Source organism: Lonchura striata, chromosome Z (genome assembly GCF_046129695.1).
Source record: "Lonchura striata isolate bLonStr1 chromosome Z, bLonStr1.mat, whole genome shotgun sequence".
Taxonomy (NCBI): Eukaryota; Metazoa; Chordata; class Aves; order Passeriformes; family Estrildidae; genus Lonchura; species Lonchura striata.
Window position 1 is genome coordinate 86,075,734 of NC_134642.1, and position 24,567 is coordinate 86,100,300.

General features: G+C 44.9%; 2 protein-coding genes across 2 annotated transcripts in view; one reads left to right on the plus strand and one right to left on the minus strand.

Annotated features, from left to right (window-relative positions):
- Positions 1-11,598, minus strand: part of MSH3 (mutS homolog 3) — a 95,119-nt gene extending 83,521 nt beyond the window's left edge. The window contains exons 1-8 of the mRNA XM_077790100.1: positions 11,497-11,598; positions 8,674-8,797; positions 7,845-8,053; positions 5,427-5,639; positions 3,962-4,078; positions 3,087-3,206; positions 2,428-2,571; positions 1,273-1,439 (exon numbers count right to left, since the gene is read on the minus strand). Coding sequence (XP_077646226.1) covers positions 1,273-1,439; positions 2,428-2,571; positions 3,087-3,206; positions 3,962-4,078; positions 5,427-5,639; positions 7,845-8,053; positions 8,674-8,797; positions 11,497-11,598 — 1,196 coding nt within the window. The remainder of the gene's footprint in view (positions 1-1,272; positions 1,440-2,427; positions 2,572-3,086; positions 3,207-3,961; positions 4,079-5,426; positions 5,640-7,844; positions 8,054-8,673; positions 8,798-11,496) is intronic.
- Positions 11,599-11,662: 64 nt separating this feature from the next.
- Positions 11,663-23,923, plus strand: DHFR (dihydrofolate reductase). The gene is made up of 6 exons (XM_021551827.3): positions 11,663-11,792; positions 12,222-12,271; positions 14,111-14,216; positions 15,143-15,269; positions 22,027-22,142; positions 23,746-23,923. The coding sequence occupies exons 1-6, from the start codon at positions 11,707-11,709 to the stop codon at positions 23,831-23,833; spliced, it is 573 nt and encodes a 190-aa protein (XP_021407502.2). The 5' UTR covers positions 11,663-11,706; the 3' UTR covers positions 23,834-23,923.
- The last annotated feature ends 644 nt before the right edge of the window (positions 23,924-24,567 follow it).

Sequence of the window (24,567 nt, forward strand, 5' to 3'; positions counted from 1 at the left end):
CAGATACTGGGCCAATAACCAAACCTGAATACTACAAACATCTCAGTATGCATTAAAATGAAATTACTGCTGTACAAAAGAAACTGTACAAAAGCAAACCTAATTAAAAGCACAAGAAAGCATCATATTGAAATCACTTAAATTACTATGAAATACTTCAGGGCCCTCTAGTGGTTTAATCTCTGGTATGAGAAAAAATCCACAAAGAATTGTTTTTAAAACAAGGCTACTGAGGTGTAGGGCAATAATGTGTTCTATTTTTGTCACTTTCATGTAATTAAGGGCATTTAGGCTAGAAAGCTGCCCAGTAAATTACCAGTAAGATGAAAAAACTACATACTAATCCCTGTTCACAAAATCAGCTAATGGGTAGCATTTTTTGTCTTCATAAAAACGAGAAGTCACTCATTAACATTCTCAACTGTGCCACAACCAAAAAAACACACAAAAAAAAAAAATCACAACCACTCTCCCAAATTCGCACCAGAATGACTATTTCATTCAAAACTGCAATGTCAAACTCCAAACCAGCTCTCTACAGCCCAAAACTGCATGGCTAAAGACAAAAAAGTGAAAAACTGCAATTTCCTAAAAAAATTTGCATCTGCAAGATTTCATGCCCTCTCTTCAGAAGACTGCTTCATCTTTCATCTATCACTGTAAAAATTACATCCTACTCTGGCTTTACTACACAGAAAAAGGAACAAATATACAGAAAACAGGTCACAAATTTCCTCTTGAAACATGCCAAGAGAATTCAAAGCAAAGAGATGATCAGTCACAATACTCCCAGATCTGTACCCAAGTCCTACATGGTGTAATAGGACAAACAGGATCAAATACCATTTGCAAGTATTTTCTACACCTACAGTAATAGAAAAGGAAGTCTCATGTCTTTTAGAGACCTCAAAACTATGTCCAAACAGGGCAAAAAAAGACATATAACACCTCTTTTAGATCTGAAAGGTAAGTGCATGAGCTTGGAAATTATTCCAGAAGATCCTGTGATCAGGAGTGTGGTGACAGGACCATGACAATGACAATGATAAATCTTTCACAGGCCAGAGTCAGCAGCCACGAACTTCAGTCTAAACACAACTTAGGAGCAAGTGCCCAGAACTCTGAGAGATTTGGGGAGCTGTGAACTCAGCAGGAAACTGCAGCCACTCTGGAAAGGGCCACGACAGAACTACACGCCCATAACCTGCTCCTGGATCTCAGCTCCACCATGGGAAAGAGAACCCCGAACAACAAACCCCCCACAGAACTCACCTCATGGAGGTTATACTGTGGATGAGCTTTTCAGATTGTTCTGACAGCCTTGATGGAAGAATTATTTCAACTGGCTGCAGGCGCAGAACCCGACTCTCCAGCTCCGAGCGGGAGGCACAGTCCCGAAAACTGTCAAAAATCACTTCTCCTGTAGTTGGCTGGATTGCCTGCCAAACAGAAATATACACACAATATATCCAGCGAACATTCACTTTTTCAGGGACTGCTTCAGTGGCTCAAACTGTTAACCAGAAAAACAATCTAGGGTGTAAAATTATACCACACCCCTACACACAGTGAAAGCAGCAGATCAAAAACCTGAAAGTGCTTTTTTTTTTTCAAACCCATGATACAAAAATAACTTCAAAACACTAACACAACTTTGTCTTGGTAAGTGGCAACAACACCTTACAAATGTAAATATGCTTTTGTTCCTACCAGCCCATTGCTGTTCAATTTTTAATACCAGATAAATCTATTAACTGAAGTCTATGAAATACACATGTAATTCAAACTGGAATTTGAACGCTTGCTTCTGTTGTTCTCTCCCAGCAGCAGTATGACATTCAGAGACACAATCAAGATACTCTTTAATTAATTCATTACCAGCTGACTGGGCTTCAGTTATCACTGTGTTTTGCTGGTTAAACAAGACTGGGTTTAATCTTCACCAGTACAAATCTGAAGTGTAAGTGGTAAAAAATCCTCTAAAGAATGTTATTTTGTAGAGGAAAAAAGTTCTCACAAGCTTTAACATATTAACCCTAAAAATGTTTAAACATTGAAATTTGTAAGGCATCTGAACTAATGATTTCCCTAGTATGTTTGGTTAAAACACTAGTATGTTTTCAAGTGAAACAGGAGCAAAACCAGCTTGATAAATGGTTCAACTATCCACTCCATATCTTTTCTGAAGTTTTCAAATATAAAGCCATCACAGTTCACACATAGGTACCTTAACTAAAGTGCTTCTTTTTTGCAAAAAAAAAAAAAAAATCATTCCTACTCCCCCGCAAAATAAAATCTGAAAGACAAAGCAGCCATGAATTTAACAAGGTAGCCACCCACCTCCCCAGAAAAGAAACGAAATGCACAAGAAAACAACCCCACACAGACTAAAACCCTAAAACACTGACTCCAGAGAAACTAACTTACCACAATGCCTGTGACAATGTCACCTTTCCTCCGGTCCTTCAGGCTGTCTCCATTTTCACAGATGCAGAGGAGGTAGTTATCAGGGACATCTGCTGTTACCTCTTCAACATCTACAGCATCGTCCAGCTTCAGCAAAGGGTTCACATGTAACAAATGTCAAAAAAAATACTGCACAGATTTGGGTGGACTGTTCACAGGTCTTTCCAGATCTAAGTTCTGTAGTCTCATACATTAATCTAACCATTTTTTTAGCTCCTCGTATCTATTAAGTTTGTTTGAGAAATTAAATTTAAAACAAGGTAGATAAGACAGGATAGGGCAAAACAGAAAATGGAAGAAATTAAATTAATTGGTTAAAAGCTGTTTCTCTCTCATTTTAACACTTTCTAGACAAGACCTGCAGGACACTGCAGTTTTGGTACATCCACTCATGACTTCAGAAAGCAACTACAGCAAACACAACAAACCTACAGCCCTGAGGAGGCTAAATTGTTTGTAAATACAGCAAGATGCTTTACCACAACATAAAATTAAAGGAACTTTATTTCCTGCTGCCACTCTTATGTCAGCCACTAGCTGCTCATTTTCCATCCTGGTGAAAACAGTAGAATCAAGGCCTCCCAAAGGTTACTCTGAAACCAAGTTTATTTGAAAAGGATATCTTCTCCAATAAGTGTAGACTTAGTGTAGAGGGCAGTCAGCTTACGGCTGAAGAGAGAGCTTTTATTTTCTCCAGCAGCTTTCAGTGCTGCAGTCTCCATTTGTTTAATTACTCCAACCTACATGAAGACAAACAAGAAACAAAGTCAGATCTCTAGTAATAAATTATTATTTTTACTATTCTATATATCTGGTAATCTTTTAAGATGTGCAAACAACAAATGCATAATTCAAGCTGGAATACATCATCAACAGAAAGGGCTCTCACATTAGTCCTACTAATGAGATTATAAGGCAGTGCTTTTCCTGACCCTTTTCCTACTCCTGACTGCCCTCTCAACTTCTGTACCTGTGCTTCTCGTCCTATTTTGAAACAATTTAGCTGGACGTCACTGCTTATTAGAGAATGGTTGCTTGCATCCAATTTAGAATCAACAAGTCCTTTTCTTAGAAATGGAAGCAGAAAAAGAGGTTATCACCAGAAAGCCACAGAATTACAGGGATCCAGAACAGGAAGGAACAGAGGAAAAAACAATGGGCTGGGATAAGAAAAACAAGGATGTGAGGAATAATAAAACAGAGAGAGGACATGTACATTTCTCCTTATTAAATGCAAAAGCTTGATACTGAAACACTGAGAAAAATAATTGTTCTGGAACTGTTCCTGAAAAAATGAAGATATTTCTCTGAATCTGCTAATGGCTCATGACACCCCCAGCACAGAGAAATTGAAACAAGGGGAAGTTGGCCATTTCTACTGCAGGAACCAGGGATAACGAGCTGCCCACTTCTCAGCTGAAACTAGGTGCTGGTACAAGCAGTGCAAGTTCTCTCAGGGCTGGTCTGTACTCAATTAGCAGGAGTCAGGGGCAACCTTGTGTCCCTTGGCTACCAGGCGGCGCACGTGGACGAAGAGCCGGTGGCTGGGGATGCTGGCAGTCATGAAGTTGTGATCCAGGTGACAGTAGATGTTCAGCTCCTTAGCTGCAATCTGCAACCAGAGTCAGCACACGGGTCACAAAGTAATTTAAGAAGGTAAGGAGCTTATCTCTATGACAACAGTGATGCACAACTACAATTAAAAGCTCGGTGACAAAGGGAAAACATTCCAGGAGAAAGCCTGGAGGGGCCCCTCCACCTCCCTGTCCCAGCACTGCCATAAACAGAGGATTCACTATCACAGGCTGCAAGGTGTCAGGTTTTAAGGTTGCACCTTGATCTTTACCACTGTGAGGTAAACCACCCACACTGCACACACAGGGTCTGAAACACAGCTCAGCAAAAGGTCAAATGATTTTTCAAGCCACTGCAAACCCAGCAGGAATGGAAGTATTTGGTTTGCAGTCATAAAGATGGGATTAACCTGGACAATCAACTAAAATACTGAAAAATCAATATTGAACAGCCATGGAAACTAAACACTTAATAAAAAAGAGTAACAACACTTACTGAAATGTGACATTATCATGTGTGATGTGTATGGTGTTTCTGCCCCTTAGCAAAGAGGCAGATGTTCACTGAGCAGAGAATGGGATGCTAGGCAGGACCTGCAGGCAAACACTGACCCATCTATCTGAACAGCATATTTCTATTTCTGGGCTTTAAGTACACCAGCAAATGAGCAGACAAATTACACAGCACAAGTATGATGGGGAAACTGAATTCCCAGTAACCAAGCAACATTTCTCACTGGTCTCAAGTGTGAAAACAGCACCAAAGAAAGGTTGGTAGCAACGACTTTGGGACAGATCATAAGGAAAAGCATTATGAAACATTTACGAACCATCACTTTAACATTATGTTTGTTATATAGTCCTTTCCAGTTCCTACAGATCTGCCATGTGTAGGTGCCACATCCCCGCATGCATTCAGGATGATCTCTGCATCCAGGCTACACCTGCTATATTCACCTCTTCTAACACCACTTGCTCCACTGCCTTTCAATCTGAAATATCCCTAATGTCATACATTACAATTAGATATATATTATAGTAGAATTCTGAGCCATGATATGCAATTCACCTCAGAAAGTTTTTCAGCTTTAAATCTCACAAAAATTTATTCTAGGAACTCACCTGAAACCCTTGGTATACAAGACAGCAAGCACTACCATATGATTACAAAACAATAAATGCCATTTTGAAAAAAAAAAGTGCATAATGGATAGTCTCGAATTTCAGCACGCAGAGATTTTTCATCCTGATTTCAAGTAACAAAACAAAACAAAATACCCCTTAAAACTTATGCCCCCGAAGAAGTCTCCCTTCCAGAAATGGCCACAGGCCTAGGATGACACCAACATGATCCAAGTATCTTTCCATAATCTTGGAAAAAATTACCTCTGCATCTTGTCCAAAGAACCGGTATTTGTATCCACATTCCACACACAGAACAGCATCTTTATACTTTTTCTTCATTTCTATGAACTGGAGTTCTAGTGGAGTGTAAATGCTTTTGGTTCTTCTATTAAGATTTGTCTCTGATGAATTTTGAGAATTTTCATAAGACTTAAGAGATGCAGAAAACTGACTAAGATTACATTGTAACTCCTCCTGTAAATAAAAGATGGAAAAGTGGAAAATTAGGAATCATCAAACAAATCAAATCACCCCCTCCTTGGTTTGCACTCACTCACAGAGCTGAAGACTGCTCTTGCATTGAAGAGCCCCCAAGCTGCAGCACAACTATTGCAGCAGGATATACAGAACACAGTGTATTTGAAATGAAAAGGAATTAAAAAGTAATGAAAGACAAAACTAGTCAGTCCTCAAGACACCTGAGGGGAAATCACAACCCTACTGTATCATAAGCTCTCAAAGCCCAGACCAAGACAATGCAGGCTGCAAAGACTGGGCAATCTAAACAGGCCATACATTGAAATAAGGATGAATTACTGCTCCAGTTTACAGGTAAGAAACTCCAGCACAAAAAGATTAATGCTGTTTCAAAAATCCACAGAAAATTGAGAAATAAACCAATTTCAGTCTCAGTTCCCTGTCTCAGACACCAAAACTGTACTCCTTCTCCAGTCTGCACTTCCTCCATAAGTTCAGCAAACTCTCAGAACACAGAAAATCTACACCACAGTTTCTAAAACCTTGAATGTGAAATGCTTTGAGCTCGCTCCGTCTGCAGTTTATCATTTGCAATGACATTGTGTAGCCTATTCTCGCCAAGCAGCTTCAGCTCTACCACGCTGTGCTGCTCTGTATTGCCAGCAGTGTGATGGGTGCAGAAGTGCAGAGAAAAATACTGAAAAGTGTTCCACTTACAGCAAAATTCCTCCTCACTCATATCACAAGATCAAGTACAGATAATATTGGTTAAACAAAACACAAACACAACACCCTCCAGAGTTTTTTAAAGCATGTGACTATTCAAAGCACAATTAATCAGGTTGTGCTATAAACTCTGCATCTGTGAACAAATCCAATAAACTTCCATTTCTACCAAGGGTCCCATTCAGATTACAGGAAACAAAGTGAACAGACTGTTTAGAGCAATGGCAATTCAGAAAAAAAAATAAAAAGCAGAGAGATAGCTTAAATAATATACTTTGGGTCATGGGAATGTACAAAGTGTGCAGTCAGAGAACAACCAGGGAAAAACAGCACTTATCTGTTAACTGCAAAATCCCCACAACTGCACACCACTAAGCAAGAGAACCCAGCCCAGCCCAAATAAAGCTGCCCTGCACCCAGAACTGGGGTGGCCTCAGGAGCTCAGATGTCTCTGCTGCAAAATCCTCAGCTCACAGACTCAGCACTCTTCAGTCCAAGGTCTGTGCCAGCCAAGCAGGGTGACCTCGTCTCGTTTTACAAGAAACTGTCATGACAAACCATGCGAAATAAGGGCATGAAACCAGGCAAAATGAGTAAAACAAACTCAAAAGCTGACCTCGTGAGATGGGCTAAGTTACCAGCTGGAGGAAGATTGCTAAGTCAAAAGCAAGACACAAACAGCTAAAAAGAGCCCTTCCAAGGAAGGCAGGTCAGTTTTCTGGGTTCTCCAACTGACCACAGCCTCGTAACCTCAACCCCTTACCACAACAGAGTTATCTTGCCACAAGCTGCTCACTTCAGCATTTGGGCCCCACATCCACACAAAGCAGACACCCCCCCAGTCAAAGGCCATAGCCCTCAGAGAGGGAAGGCTAAAATCAGGTTTTCATACAAGCTCCTTCCATCAAAAAGCCAGATGTAGAACTCCACTAAAGAGCAGCCACCACAGCAAGCCATGAGATGCACCCTAGGATCTGAGCACTTGGCCCCCAAACCCCCCAATTAACTAGTGTTAACTACCCCCATAAGTAAAGGGGAAGTAAAAATACTATTACTCCATTCAAGTCTCTTGACTTGCACCACACCTATCATCACGACAACTTTTTGTGTGAGCTACCCCTAGCTTCTGCAGATGAAAAAAGGAGTGATACCTATACTAGTTAGATTTACCAGCAGCTAGATTGAGCCACATCTCAGTGATAACCCCACACAATATTTTTGCAAAGAAAGCCTGTTGGAAGTTTGAGAGCCCACATCAAAACTGGTGGAACTGAAAGCAAGATGAGCAAAGTGCCATTCTGAACATCTGTTACTAGGGTGTTGAAAGCATCTGCACACAAAATCAGGTCTGTGGGGTTCTGCTACACCATTCCACGTCAGAGCACAGAAGCACAAAGGGAAGGCTTGTGCCAAAACTTGCTGGTTTAACTCATAACAAGCAATCCACACACCCCACAAGGCCAAAGCTCTGCATACCTTCTGTGCAACCTTTGGGCTGCTGTCCCAAGATGGAAGAGGATTTTTCAGTTCTGAGCTCCTCCAAGTAATACTGGGACATTTTTCTTTCTCCTGAGAGCCATCCTCCCGGGGGCTGGTACACTGCTGGTTTGAATCACTGCAGAACTCTCTCAGCCTGCCCAGAGTTTCCAAACTGATACGGGGCTTCTCACACTTCTCAGAGTCTTCTTCGGTGAAAATTCACGACAAAAACATATTAGCAACTTATTTTCTAAAAGAGAACGTCTATTAGAAGAACATCAGTAAGCACAGAACACAACCATTTTGCTCCATGTCTCTCTTCCCTGTGTTCCCTCTCCTCTCCCACTGCAGTATTTCTGCCAGCCTGACGGAATCATGCACTTGAACAGCTTGGTTAACTTCCCTGGAAAACCAATACTCCTCACTTGTGTGCTTCTTTCTATGTGGGAAGAGATGCATCACTATTTTTGGGACTGACAACCGCACAGCCAAAAAGTTAGCTAAGAATACTGGGAATCAAGCAGATTTTTTTTAATACATTTCTTTAAGCAGACAGTATTGCTTCTTGAGGCTGTACTGGTGATACTTCAAAGCATCACACTCACAAATTTAATACCATTCCCTCTCTGAGACTCAAGAGGCTAATTCCTTCTATTGAAATGTAATGAACTTTGCATTCAGCGGTTTTCACACCAGCATTAACTTATTAAATTCTCTGCTCAAAGCCAGATGGATCTCAGGCATTTCTGAGGCAACAGAGCAGCTGACAATGAAAAATTTATTTACTGCCTGCCAGTGCTTGAAGGTTTGCTAACAGTGAACTCACTTTTATCCTGAGTCTTCAGTGGGTTACACATCTCTTCCAGAGTAATTTGGCGCTCCTTGGTCTTCTTTTCACAGGGCTCATTGCTTTCAGTAGATGTACTCCTTTTTGTGCCACATTTAGAAGCCTGAAACGTAAATTAAACTAATAATTTCAGTTACCTTTTCTGTTTGCTGTCCTCTGAAAAAGAACAAAGCAACTTCACAATAAGTTAATGTCCAAGCTCCTATCCCTGGTATTGTTCAAGGCCAGGATGGAGGATCTTGCAGCATCCTGCTCCTGAAATGTCTTTTGAAACATGCAGTTAGAACACTGTGTAAACAGAAAATTCATCAATTTTGCTGTTTCATCATTGATCTTTTGCAAGAAGCTTGACTAATATGAAGAAGTAACTTATAAGTCCAAGAAAACATAAACACTTTGCATAGAGCCACACAACAGGTGCTTTCAGCAGCTTGCATCCACATCTCATATTGTGACCTCAGGTGGCTTAACCATGGAATTTCAATTTCCTCAGAACTAAGCAGGAACTCCAGCCCTGCCAACTAAACCCAAAATCTCCACATAAGCATAGCCCACATGAATAGCAGTTTTCAAGTCCACTGTTAAATACCACCAAATTAACACTAATTAGGAAGTTTATTCTACAAGGGCAGAAAGATGTAATCACAGATTTCAAAATATATTTGGACCAAAGGCAACCAAACAGCTGACTTGAGTCACAGGTAAAAAAAAAAGCAAACACCCTTCCAGGGCCAGAAGAGGCTGGAAATAATTACTACAGGGAGAGTGGGAAATACAAACTCAGGATGAAATCCAACTGCAGAGACACAGCCACTGTTCCCCAGGGGTGACAAAAGGAAGGATCTGCATCACTGCAGGCTCTCTTGGCCTTGCACCTACCAGCACTCAGACCCCGAATCACCTGAGCTCCAGCACCTGGGACAGGAGCATGGCTCACCACATTCCAGAGCTGCCCAAAAACGGGACTCATTGCTCAGTGTGCCACCAGCCACCAGAGACACCCTGGAGAGAGACACGGGGTGCCCCATCAGTGCTGGGCAGGCCTCCTGCCCTCTCCCTGCCATAACTTACACTCCTTGCAGACAGAGCTGGCACTGCCTGTGCCCGCAGTGACTCGGCTGGCACACGGGCTGGGCAGCCCCAGCCAGGCTCTGCAGCTGCTCAGGGACTGGGGCTGTGCCGGGCTCTGTCCCAGCTGCAGGGCTGACATGTGGGCCCTGAGCACTTACACAAGTCTGCAAGGCCATCCTGGTTTACATCCCTTAAACTTGCTAAATGCAGGATGCCCTTGACTGAGAGATGCAGCTTCTGCCTGTCCCACTGATCAGGACTCACTTCTGGCTGGTCAGACTTCAAAGTACACAAAGATTAAACCTCAGAGAACACCCCGACTTATGAGAACTTTTTGCAAAACTGGAAGGCACAGGGGTTCAACACTGGAATGAAGCCCCAGTGGCATGGACCAACACGCTGGCCTTGCTCAGGCCACCACACGTGTGCCAAGCTCCAGCTGCTCTGAAACAGGCACATCCTGTATCACAGGACACCAGGGTATTTGGGGCTGGGATGTCCCACACAGGGACCCCGCAGCCCTCCCTGGCACTGTCCCAGGGAGCCTGGGAGGGGTGGGACGGACGGACGGGATCCCCCCTCGGCTCCCTGCTCCAGCCCGCCCGGGCCGAGCCCGGCACAGAGATGCTGCAGAGCCCGAATCCTCCCTGTGCCTCCCTGGGCCCCTCCAGCAGCTCCGTGTCCCTCCTGAAGCCAGGCTGCTCCCCGAGTACCGCGCTACCAGTGTCAGCGCCACACAGACGCCACAGCCGGGACCTGGCAGCGGTCCCGCAGTGCCCGTGCCCCGCACAGGGACGCCGGCATGGGTACCGGGATGGACACCGGCATGGGTACCAGCATGGGTACCGGGATGGATACCGGGATGGATACCGGGATGGGTACCGGCATGGGTACCGGGATGGACACCGGGATGGGTACCGGGATGGACACCGGGATGGGTACTGGCATGGGTACCGGGATGGGCACCGGGATGGGTACCGGGATGGACACCGGGATGGACACCGGGATGGGTACCGGGATGGACACCAGGATGGGTACCGGGATGGACACCGGGATGGGTACCGGCATGGGTACCGGGATGGGTACCGGGATGGGTACCGGGATGGATACCGGGATGGGTACCGGGATGGACACCAGGATGGGTACCGGGATGGGTACCGGGATGGGTACCGGGATGGACACCGGGATGGGCACCGGGATGGACACCGGGATGGGTACCGGATGGGTACCGGGATGGACACCGGCATGGGTACCGGCATGGGTACCGGGATGGATACCGGGATGGGTACCGGGATGGACACCGGGATGGACACCGGGATGGGTACCAGCATGGGTACCGGGATGGATACCGGGATGGGTACCGGGATGGACACCGGGATGGGTACCGGGATGGACACCGGGATGGGTACCGGGATGGACACCGGGATGGGTACCGGGATGGACACTGGGATGGGTACCGGGATGGACACCGGGATGGACACCGGGATGGGTACCGGGATGGACACCGGGATGGGTACCGGGATGGACACCGGGATGGGTACTGGCATGGGTACCGGGATGGGCACCGGGATGGGCACCGGGATGGGTACCGGATGGACACCGGGATGGGTACCGGATGGGTACCGGATGGGCACCGGGATGGACACCGGGATGGGCACCGGGATGGGTACCGGATGGGCACCGGCACGGATACCGGCACCGGCCGTGCCCGCCCCGCCCCGCCCCGCGCACCGTGTGGAGCGGGCCGCGCTGGCCGCCGCTCGCCGCCGCCCCGAAGAACCTGCTGAGCACCGGCTGCCCCGCGGCGCCGCCGCCCCGCCGGCCCCGCGGCATGCCCGGGCCCCGCGCCGCGGCACCGCCTCCCGCCGGATGCGCCCGCTCGGCCCGCCCCCGGCGCGGCGCGGCACGGCACGGCGCGGCACGGCACGGCACGGCACGGCCATGCCGCGCTCGCTCAACTCCATCGTGGCCGTCAGCCAGAACATGGGCATCGGCAAGGACGGGCGGCTGCCCTGGCCGCCGCTGAGGTACCGCGGCCCGCCCGGCCCGCACTACAGCCCCCAGCGTGCCCCGCGCCGCGCCGCGGCAGGCGGGCGCGGCGGGGCCGCGCGGGGCGCGCTGGGAGATGTAGTGCCTGAGGGGATGCGCGGTGAGGCGGGAAAGTGGCGGCGTGGCGGGAGCGCGGCTGTGGGGTGGTTTTTTCGCGTGGGTTCTCTCTCGTGCCGTGGGCGCAGCTTATCGCTCATGCAAGCACAGCCGCGGGACAAAGGTCCCACCTCGGCCGGGCACGGGTTCAGCTCTGTCCAACCGCCTCTCCCCGGCCTCCGGCAACACACCCAACACGAGTGGGGATTTTTCGTTGAAATTAGAGAACTTGCGGGAAAAAAAAAAAAAAATAGAAACTAGAGAAGTTATTCTTAAGACACGTTGTAACGCAGCTCGTGCTTCCCCGGCAGGAACGAGTACAAGTACTTCCAGAGGATGACGAGCGCATCCCGCGTGGAAGGTAACGGCTCGGGATCCCGCTTTCCCCGCCTGCCCTCGTGAAACCAGGACGGAAAATCAAAACCTTACAGTGCTAATAAAGCTTTGTAGGGATGGTGTGTTCAGTACAGCGCTGGACGCATGTGAGGGATCCTTTTTTTTTTTTTTTTTCCTTAAAGGACATGCGTGCCCCTGAGGACTGCCGATCCTTCTTTATTACTGTTGCTAATTTACGTATGCATAGGTTCCTGCATATTAATTTTGTTGATTTTGCGTTACACTTACAGCTAGTTACACTTGTACTCAGTTTTTGTGAGAAAGTACAGAAAGAGTCACTCTGGGCTGTCTGTTTCAAGGTCTGAGGAATTTTTCTTATCTCTTATTTATTTAGCTTGGAAATTTGCATTCTTGATCTGGGGTAGTTTTGTTAGTGCTGCAGTTACTAGACTAAACAGCATATTTTACTTATGTTAGCAAGCTTAAAGTGGCACATTTCACTTAAATCTAAATGGATTTCTACCTTGTTAGATTTGCACTTTGTCTCACTCACAATTGTCACCAGTATTTCAGCCCTTTGCAGTCGCTCGGGTTAGATGAGGGAGGGAGATGAATCAGGTATTTCAGAGGAGATGCTGGTGGTCTCTTAGGTTCTCCATTCAAGTCCTTCTTTCATCAGAAGAATAGAAAACTTCATCTAAAGTTTACCTAACAAAGTTTCTTTACACAAAACTCCCAAGTTAAAATGGGAAGATTTTCACAAGCTGCTTAATTAGCAGAGGTGGTTTGTTTTTTGCAGTCTGCTTTAGTTTATCTAACTTGTTTGCTCAGCCTTGGCCATCCGATCCATGCCTCTGACCCTTGTGACAGTAATTTTGCTGAGTTTTCAGAGTCCTGAGCCAAATCCACACACCAGAAAATCTAAACCATACTACTGCAGTTGTTTGTCAACACAGTCATTTTTCCATGGTTTGTTTAGGGATTTTTTTATGCTGTTAAAATTCACTTTTTTTGGTAAAAACTTACGTCTGGTCATCTTCCTGTATTCCCTTGTTTTAATTAGGTGCCATACTCCATTTTCTGCCTTGAAGGTCTGTTTTGATTAGGTGACTTACTCAATTTTCTGATTTGAATGTCTGTTCCATAATCCACAAGGAATGTCTAATCTCATTTTGAAATGGTTCCGGGTGAAAGACTTTACATATGTTTGAAGACTTGGTTCAGCCCTTTGCAACCCTGTATGTACTAAAAAAGGACAGAACACGATTGACAGTTGTCTTTTTAGATGTTGCATCTTACCTGGCAGAAATAACCTGTGATCAAGAAAAAAGGTGTTTGAAATATAATTACAAAGAAACATTTTGCTCTGTCCTGCCTGCAGATCTTTTGATAAGCTGTGATCTTGGATGCTAGGCAGGTAAAGTGCTTCATAACCAGACTTCCTAATGGATTGTGCTGCCATAAATCCTCACACCAGGGATGTCACCTTTGCCTCCGTTGTGTCTCAGCCTGGAAACAACATGGGAAGGGTGACCATGTTGTCATTGTGTTTTTTTCTCTGATAACTCCTTTTCCTCATACAGAGAAACATTCCTTTCCTTAGCAAATTTCCATATGAGAGGTAATCAGGTTATGAATGCTTAGGTTTGGTCAGAAATTATGTGTGTGTTAGAGTGTGATTGATCACCTGTAATACATCACTTTAGATGTAATTTGACTGGTTCTTCTCCGAGAAATTGTGGGTTTATAAATCAGTTCTCATCTGAGAACTGAGCTTATGCTTTGGCTAACTGCTGGAGAGGGGCTTGGAAGCACATGGGAAGTCCATCACTGTTTCTAAACAGTTCAATTCTCTCCTGCTCAGGAAAACAGAATGCAGTGATAATGGGTAAAAAAACGTGGTTCTCCATTCCAGAGAAGAACCGTCCTTTAAAAGACAGAATTAATATTGTGCTCAGCAGGGAGCTCAAGTAAGTATGATAAATAAGGGCCCTGTAAAACAAATAAAAACCTGCACCAAAAAAATGTCTGTAGTGTTACAACATGCAGTAGTTCCAAATGTAGCATTTTTGATACCTGTTTAGAAAGCATTTCTGCTGTTGATTCTGAGTGTTATGACTACTTTACTCTTAATTTTTAATTTTTTAAAATTCATTCACAAGGTAATTGTCATTACTTTGCATCATGAGTACTACTTTTAGCTCTACTCACAAACCATTTGACAATTTTCAATAGTATTTCTGACTCATGTACTTAACTGTATTTCTCTAGTTCCTGCCTACACTGGTGGCCCTAAGTCCATTTCTTGAAGTTCATTTTTATTAGGATTTGTGGATGAACTGTTCATTTTCAGAGCTCACTTCTTGAATGAATCACCCACAATCATGCAAATATTTTTAAATACAAATGTCCACTTGTAGTGCTTTATTGCTTTGGAGGATGTTGGTGGATTTGCAGGTGATTATGTGAGAATATTGGCTTTTCAGCTGGTTTTGTTGAATTAAATGTTAATGTGCTGAAATTCAAGTCAAAATCTACATTTTATTTCTTGATTATCTGTACTTAATGATCTATGTTTAATTTATAGATTGTGTCTTTATCTTACAGATATGTAAATTTCTCAGTTACGCTTTTTCAGAAACATGTTGTGAAATTCCAGATTCCTAATATACAATGCCTCCTAAATTACAGTTATGTTGTGATCTGTTAAACAACCCTACAGTCAGATGAGACTTCTAACATAATTTTGCAATAACAGGCACTTCAAAGTAATTAGCTGATGTGCAGCATGTAGTTATTTGTTAATTCAGGAAAGCACATTTTGTGTCTAGGCTGTATTGATGATCATGATGAATTGTCGTTTATTTATTTAGTAATAGAGCTTTTCTTTTTCCAGGGAAGCCCCGAAAGGAGCACATTATCGTTCCAAAAGTCTGGATGATGCTCTAGCTCTTTTGGATTCACCAGAGTTAAAGAGTAAAGTCGACATGGTTTGGATCGTGGGAGGCACTTCAGTGTACAAGGTACATTTAGCCTCCTCCTAAATTACTCAATTTCTGTGATGGGATGAGGATGAAGTTCCTATTACTGCTGCTTTAGGAGGTGCTTTCCCTTCACATTACCAGCAAACTGCAGTAATTGCAACAGAACAGATCTCAGAGAGTGTAATCTCAACTCTCAAGTTCAGAATACCCATCCAGAAACTGAACATTGCCCTTGCCAGTGGGCCAGTGTCACACTGTTGTTTTGCTTTTGAGAGCTTTTCCTAAATACCTAAATTGCAGTATTCTTCAGGAAAAAAATGTATTGTTATGTTTATTTTACTGAGCCCATGTTTTTGTGTTTATTTTACTGAGATTGCTGACTGACCCTGCAAAGGTTGTGAAAAGAAAAAAAAGAGGAAAAGTGCTCCAGCATTTTTAGCCAGAGTATGACACTTTGTACATGTAAATGGGGAAGAAAATAGGATTTAGAGAGAGCTGACAGGTCATGGTGTCAGCAATAACAGGAGATAACCATACAACAAAAGGTCACATTCACTCTGCTTTCTCATCCAGCAGTGTTCCCACTGCTCCCACTCCCTGGGTCAAGAATTGTAAAGCAAATTCTATTTAACAGTAAAGGGAACATTGCTGCTGTCCTTTAGTCATTACAGCCACCCTGGGAGATACACTGCAGTTGTTGTTGGGCACTCGAACATGAGATGCGTGATGACAGTGCCATAAAGCACCTGGTGGGAAATCAGGGCTGATATTGTGTCCTGTGTACAGGGTAGGAAAATGCATTTTTCTGGTGTTTCTTGCCTTTACACTTTGTGCTTTTCACAAATCTCTGTGTCTGAAGAAGCGCATCTTTCACAGTGAAAACAGTGACGTAGTTAGAGATTGCTACAACTGTAAGAAGATGAGGTGTGCATGAGATAACACTGCTGTTCCTTGTGGTGAAGTCCACCATATGTTCAATGTGCAAGTGCATTCAGCCTATAATCAGATGTTATCCTGCAGAAGAAACATCCTTGGCTCTCAGCCATGACAGTGCCTGTGCCCTGCAGAGGCTTTCTCGAGGGGCTTCTCCTCACAGAGGGCAGAGCTGCCCAGCAGGAGCCAGAGCCAGCTGTGAGAGCAGCATTTGCTCCTGCCCTGCCACAGGCTCAGCTGTAAAATTATTTCTTCTGCTTCTTCCTTCAAGAGCATCTGTCTTGGAGGCTTCTGATATTTGGAAAAAAATAATGCCTTTTTTTAGACCATTACCCACCAATACTCACATTATAAATTGGCAGTTTTGATCAGGAGTAAATTGGAAAGTACTACTTGTACTGATCAGTACAAGGGAATGTGTAAAGTAATAGGAGACCTGGTTACCCTGGACATGGAAAAGCATTGAGTGAGATGGGAACGGCCAGTGTGGAGAAGGAAGAGCTCAGAGCCCCTTCCACTGCCTAAAGAGGCTCCAGGAGAGCTGGAGAATGACTGGAGACAAGGGATGGAGGAACAGGAGCCAGGGAATGGCTCCCACTGCCGCAGGGCAGGGCTGGGTGGGACACTGGCAATCGGGAATTGTTCCCTGGCAGGGTGGGCAGCCCTGGCACAGGGTGCCCAGAGCAGCTGTGGCTGCCCCTGGATCCCTGGCAGTGCCCAAGGCCAGGCTGGATGGGCTGGGAGCAGCTGGGACAGTGGGAGGGGTCCTGCCATGAAACAAGATGAGCTTTAAAGCTCTGTCCAACCCAAACCCTTTTGTGGTTCTAAAATTTCAGCTGTTTCCTCCCTTTCAGGCATCTACTCAAGACATTTCAAAGGAAAGTTTAGTTACATTAGGAAGAAATCTGACAGTTTTATTCAGATTCCTGCACTCAAACTACCTTTGTGTTTTAACTGAAAGGGTTTTTTGGGGACCATACACATCTGCCAAAACTACAAGTAATATTTTTAGTGCCTGTATTAAAGATGCACAAAGAATTTTACAGGAGTATTTCAATTATGTCATGAAGAAATGTGTGGGAAATCAAATGGCAATTGGTAATTGAAATAAATAATTTTTTTCAGTAGTTGTAGGTATTTGGTTTTAAAGCATTATTTTGATTTCACTGTTTTGTGTGTCTCAGAGGTTGAGACCTGATTTTGTTCATTAATATGGGTCTGTGCTTGTCTATAGAAAGGCCTACTCCATTTTGATTAATCAGGCTGTTGCAGAACTCTGTTACAGAAAATCTGTTTATACTTCCACTGTCAAACAGAAAGAATGTTCATATGGGAGTTCATTGCTGTCCTTTTAGGCCAAGGGAAGCACTTGCAGGTGGCAGATTTGCACGTTTCCAGTGGGATTTGCCTCCAGGTTCTGTTACAGTTTTCTGTCTGACCCTGTCATGCTGTGTGCAAGGAGCATGGTCCATGCAGGGTAATTGTTCTGTTGGTTGCTAACTGCTTGAAGCACAGTGGTTTTCCATGGGGATCACTACAAAGTGGAACCACAGGCAGCTGTGTGCTCTGACAGCCTGTCAGGGGCTGCTGTGGGTGTCAGAGGAGGAGTAGGAAGATGTGATTCTTGGGACAGCGCTGCAGCTGCTCTGCCCAGTTGGTCTGTGGTCCTCAGCACAGTGAGCTGTCTCGTGACCTTCCATTGGAGTGGGTTTCCAGGGAATAGGGAGCAGGTACAGAATGTACAGGATGTGAGGGTGTCTGTCAGAAGCTGCAGCAGCAGCTTTGCCATTGCCAGACAACACCTCCAGGGCCCACAGCGTTATTTCAGACAGTGGCTATTGTCCTGTGGAGCCTTTTAACACAGCTCCTAGCCTCAGCACTGTGCATCAGTTAATCAGTCTGCCTTGGGGAGGTCCACTGTGATCAGGGCTGGTGTCACCAAGCTCTGGGAACAGTCCTGCAAGCCGTGTTTCTGTAGATGGTGTGAGCAGGAGCGTGCCATCACCTTCCAGGCCGTTGCTGGTTTTTGTTTCCCACAGTCCTGGTCGTGCCCTGGGCTATTCAGGATGTCTGGGCACCTGCCCTGCTGTGCCTTCTGCTTGGCCCAGCCGCCGTGCTCTGCACCAGCCAGACCTGCCCTCATGCAGGGTGCTGGGCCAAGGTGCAGCAGCTGCCCAGCGGTCTGAGTGCACATCTGGGACACGGGTGTCCAGTCGGTCTCAGGTACAGCTGGCTGAGGTGCCTTGTCCAGCCTTTAGGAACTGAGGCAAGCCAGGGTACTACAGCATGTGCTCCAGGATGGCATTCTGGGGCAGGATGCTGCCTGCCAGGAGTGGGATGGAGGCAGGGGTTTGCTGCTGTTCATATCCTTTTCCTCCTCACACTGCAGAAGAGGGAGGGCCAAATCTGTGAACATTTATAAGGACACAGAGCATCCCTCTGTTGGTTCTGGCTGCCCCTTGGTTCTTAAGGACACAGTTCTCTCCAGGAGGTGGGACGACTGGCATCAGCTGCCTCAGGCCCTCTGTGAGCTGTGGTGGCCATTCAAGTCCTCGTGTAGGTCATGCTGATGCTGTGCTCACACACTCTAGGAAACTGACCTGACCTCTGCAACAAGGAAAGAGAGAGCAGTGGGGACGGGGAGAAGCTGGGTGGAGTGTTGGCATTGGCAAGTGAGAGCAGAAAAAGTTGAAAACATCTCCATCAGTTCAGTGAGGGTTCAGAAAAACTCACGTGGGTGTCATCTTCTTGAATTTCACTGGACACTGATCTCTCATCAGATTTATTATCTCTTAATGTAGCCACAGGGCAGTAGCAATGACCCCAGGGAAGCTTTTGGGCTTCTGACAGCACAGGCTTACCAGGTTAATTTGCTTGGGTCTTAGTGCAATGCCACCTGGATCCCCTGTGCACTGTTCTAGATCTCCTGAGTTCCAGGAGGAGATGCAGTTGCTGTTGTTTGTGTGGACGAGGAAGGAGGAGCCCAGCAGTGGGTTACAGCAGTTATGAAGCTGTTACACATCATGGCAGGCACTCTGTGATTTTGTGGGAGCACTTCATGTTTGGAGGGCTGTCTGCTGGCTTATGAGTGCTTCTTGTGTGCTGGGGGCTTGTGGTGCTGGCCCACTCTTTGGTGCTGGCCCTGGAGTCCCTCACAGCTGTTACAGCTGTTAGAGCTCATCAGATGTACTGGAGCACAGCTTCTGGCTCTGTTTCATCCCCAGGAAATTTCATTAATGTGTATCAAACCTGCTTCCATGTACCACTCAGTCATGGTGAGTGGGGACAACTGGAAGAGTCATTAAAAGTTGGACTCAATGATCTTGGAAGTCTTTCCCCACCTCAGCGATTCTACAGTTCTGTGATTTCAAAACCAGGTTTCTGTTCTGAGTTAAGACACTGCTGCACCTGTGTGGAGGTATTGTCTCTTGAGAAGTTCAGGTCTTGGCCTTGACTCTGAAAAACAGTCTGGACATCCTGCGGGGGGCAGAGGCCCACAGAAAGGTTTAGGCTGGAAAAGGCTTAATGGCTCATGTCATTCCAGACCTCTTGTTTGGAAAGTGGGACACTTTCCACTAGACCAGGCTACTCTGAGTCCACTCAGTGTGAGTTATATCAGTCTCTTTTAATTACATTTAAACTCTGTGGTTTAGACGGGTCAAAAACAACATTGAGGTTTTACTAGGAATAGGACCTGTAAGTCCATCACATCCTTAAATACTAAATAAGGTGTTAAAACCAAAACTAACAACAGCAAAACCACATACAAATCCATAAAACCCAAGTATCAACTTCCTTACATGTATGGTATGGTTTTACAATGTGTCTAGTGAGTATGTCAGCATTCCACGAGCTCAGCTCTGTGCCTCCTCTAATTTCTCTTCAGTCCCAAAAAATTGGTGAAACCAATGGAGTGGCCTGGACAGGGCAAGACTGAATTGAGTATCAGTGAGGACCTACTTTATTCCTTGTGCACAGGACAGCATTATGACAGAACTCCTTTGCCACCCTGCCATGTCCTCAGCAGTGTTTCACTGAGGCAGTGTCAGAGTCCAGGCCTCCCTGAACAGGTTCTTTTGGAGATTCCACCTCTGGGTTTTTGTGTTTGGTATAAAATTTGCTTCTCTGGAATTTCCTGAAGTTGCCTCTGGAGACCAGGGAGGACCTGGTGTTCCCAAGGGAACAGGAGCTGTCCCCATGGGCAGTAACTGGAGTGGCAGGGCTCGGGGTGGTGGGACAGGTCCATGGGGCAGGGTCTGGCCCCATGGCCATAACCAGGTCAGGCATAGCCTGGGGTGAACAGGCAGGGCTGTGGGCACAGGCTGGGGCAGCAGCTGATTTAACTGTGTGCTGGAATCCCAAAGCAGGGGAAAGTTGCCCAGAACATAGCAGAGCAGGTGGAGAAGCACATCTGTCCTTGCTCCTTGCATGCTCACTGCCAGACACTGGGCACTCCCAGCTGCTGAGGAGCAGTATGTGGCCTGAATCCAGCCTGAGCCTGTTGCTCTTCCCCAAACTCTGCTGTTCACTGGTCACAGAGCTGGTCTGGCAAACTGAGGAAGCATTTGCACTCCTTCTATGAATGTGGGGCAGTGACGCAGCTAGTTGGTTCATTGAGCTAATGAAACCATTTCCCTAGAACAGAGGTCACCATCTGGTCTCCCTGGGATTAAATTTAACTTTCTTTGCACCACCTGTGGTCAGTCCCTCCCTGTGCTCCTCCCTGGCCTGTTGTGGTGATGGAGAGTTCTTGATAAAACTGAATTCCCACAGGCTTGGATAGGAAGTTGATTTGTTCTTCTACTACAAAGCAAAAGTGTCTCTGTTTACACAACACGTGTTTTTATTTGTGAAGCAGATTATTATTCTGTCATTTTGCAAGTGTTACAGTCTTACCTTCCTGTCCCTAAACACAGAAAAATATAGTATTTGTGTACAAACTGGGTGGACACCAGTTCAGTGCTGTTCGATGCTTGTGTGCTGTGTCTTAGCTCTCATTTCTAACTGTTCTCTAGCAGAGCAGCTTTTCTACAAATTAGCCTCTCAGCAGTGGTTAATTAATTTTATTGGATTCCATTTGGTATTACTTGGTTCCTGTGCTTGTTGAAGTAGTACCTAATAGCCTGCTGCATGGTGAGTCACCTTCCACAAAAAGCATTGCTCATTGCCAGTTTAAGTGAAAGGGAGGAACAGCTACAAGCTTTTCAAAAATGTATTGTAACCATCCCTAGTGTAGCTTTTCATGGGTTATTTTAATGCCCACAAGGTATGAAGAGTTGCCATTTTTCGATCTCAAAAGAAAATGCACATTCCTAACTCCTGAATTTGTTAGTGAAAAGCTCACTTAACAAACATTATCTTAGAACATTTTCACCCAAGGAGCTTGGAAATGTAAAAGCTTTCAGCACGTGTTACCATTCTGCCACAATCCAGAGATCCACCTTTGAAGTTAAACTAAGGGGTAGATCGATATTTGGAATTCCAAAAAATACAGCACAAATCCCTAGCAGTGATACTAAGCATCAGAATAAATTACCTTGAGGTGTCGGCATCTCTCACCACTTAAACCTTCCTGTCTCCCAAAGAGGTGTGATTCAGAAATTGTTTATTGCTACTGGGCCTACCGTTCCTTTCTTCTCACAGGCCTATTCAAATTTTGTTCTTAACTTCTGTCAGATACCCCAGGCTCTGAGAATATGTATTGCTGCCACTTACCAGGTGGAACTGACACAGGGTGAAATTATCCCTTTAGAAAGTGCTCTTCAGCAGAGTCTGAAAGAGGAGATTCAGAGTGTAATTTTCACGGCTTTGCTAAAAGCCTGTGATACATAAAATTGTGACTGAGTTTGTGTTGTTTCTAAAGGAAGCAATGGAGAAGCCAATTCATCATCGATTGTTTGTGACAAGAATCCTGAAAGAATTTGAAAGTGACACATTTTTTCCAGAAATTGACCATAAAGACTACAAGCTTCTAACAGAGTAAGTACCAAAATGCTTATCAGGCTTGTCTTCAAAATAATCTAATTTGAATGTTTTAAGGGTTATATTAAGGCCATGTTGGTTTGAGTTTGAGGTGAATTTTTTCCCACAGTGATACTTCACTTACAACCTGGAATGACACCACACTCTGCACAGATTTTTTTGGAACTTGCTGTGTTCTTCAACTTTCCTATGATCTTCACAGTAAAGAGTTTTCTATGTCAGTTTGCTGCAAAAGTAGCTTTTTCTTACTGTTTCCTGGTTTGGAATTATTCAAATGTTTACTAAGCTTTGTAACTCTCAGTATGTTGTTAGTAAATAGTATTTTGCCTCTGAATGTCTTTGATAAATTGCCAAAGACAAATTAAATGGACTTGACTGGAGAGGCTTGAGCTTTATAGATTTCTAAGGTTATTCCTTCCCTCCTGAGAAAATTACTTCTTCCTAACAAATGTAGTAGGAAAGTGTACAAAAACTTACAGTTTCTGCCATTCACTGTGGTTTCTTCTATATTATTCTTGTCATATTCCAGTCATGCTTTTATGTCCTCTCCAACAAGATCACATTCAATAGGCACTGAGGAGCAGCAAAAATCCAGACACCTGCCTCAAGAACCAGGGAGGACCAGACCTGTTCTCCTCCTGCTGCTCCTGTTTTGGCTCTCAGCTGGTTACAGACCAGCAATAGAAGAAATAGAAAGTATGAGGAGTGAAACTCTCCTCAGGGGGCACAGGAATGGATTGGCATGGCTCTGGGGGAGGATAGGCAGGGGCAGGGAAGGATGCAGGACAGACAGGGTGGGTGGGGATGATGAGTCACCTTCTCCAACTCCAATATATTGTGAATTACTCTGTGCTCATTTGAGTGTCCTGAAATCTGACCCAAAGCTCCCTCTCAGCTGCTCCTAGCTATACATTGTTTTTGGCCAATGTACTGAAATGAACATTGGTATTAGAACATGATTTTGTAAAATAACAGGTAATTTCCTCACTGAAGTGGAAACCTGATGATGCCAAACCTTACCAAATAAATTTAAAATGTATCTCTCCCTCAAAGTCAGTACTACTCATACAAAATCCTTGTTCTTTCACGGGGAGATGGAAAGATTTTTGAAAGCATCTATTAATAAGAAGTGGTTTAGGAAACCTGGAATATAGAAGAACTCTTTCTATGGTAGCAGTCACCTGCTTTAGTAATATCTTGCAGACTTCTAAAAAGCCTTGTCCTTAGCATTTCCTCTCAACCAACTTAGGAAAAGCAAGGTGAGGAAAAAACCCAAAGTGTTCCATAATCTCTTCTTCCTTGGCCGACATTTTGAATAACGTATTGGAAGATTTAATAAAAATATTGGGTATTTCTTTAAGCCAAAAATAGCGGTGTTGTTTTGTGTTTGAGTATGCTTTCTTAATCTAAAAGATGTGCATACAAATAATGGATAGTAGTTAATATGATTCCTAAAAACAGTGTATCTATTCTAAAAGTGTTTTCATTTTTTTTTTCCAGGCAGCTTACTTTTCTAGTTGATTGGATAAACTAGAGGTGAATCATAATTATATTCTTACCTGCTTGTTGGCTTTTGCTTTTTCGTCTCCTCTCTCCCTAGGTACCCAGGTGTTCCTGCTGATATCCAGGAAGAGAATGGGATCCAGTACAAATTTGAAGTGTATGAAAAAACTGTCGCGCCGCCGTAAGGGAGGCATTTTGTACTTCTGTGTAAGGGCAGGTATTTTAAACCATGAAGTTTTACTGAGTGTAAAGATACATTAAAATTTTGAAGAAAATCATGCCTGATGGTAAAATACCTCAGTAGTGAATGGTTCCAAAAAACCACACCCACACTTTGAAGATACACCCTACAGAAGAGGGTCTGAGCAATTCCACGACAAAGGTTGCATGAGACTTTACACTGATCTTATAGTCCATGGCAGAATCCCTGACAATTCCATGGATAATGACAGGCATTAGACTGTGTCAGCTTTTCTACTAAAACAAAACGTTTTAGTATCTCTGTCCTTGTTCAAAACATGCAGCACTGAGAAAGCATCAATCCTCCCAAGTTTGACTGGGATTTATAAACATTCATAACAGCCTTTAAAATCTGTTGGTGTAGAGGTGAAAGTAAGCAAGCCCAGCAGGGGAATGGGGATCAAGAAGTCTCACACAACAGTTGAGGGGTGCACTGATTCAGGACCTGTCAGTGGATGTGTCAGAACACACAGGGTGTGTCCCACAGCGTCACTAGTCCTGCTGCAAAACCTGCTCCTGGCTCCTCTCCCAGCACCTCTCTCCCTGGCTGTTGTTACCCACGGGTTTTTCCCCACTAAGGACCCAAAGGTGCCAGTGCCACTGCTGGGCTCAGCCTTGGCCAGCAGTGGCTCTGCCCTCGAGCCAGTGGCACTGGCCCCACGGGACACGGGGGAAGCTT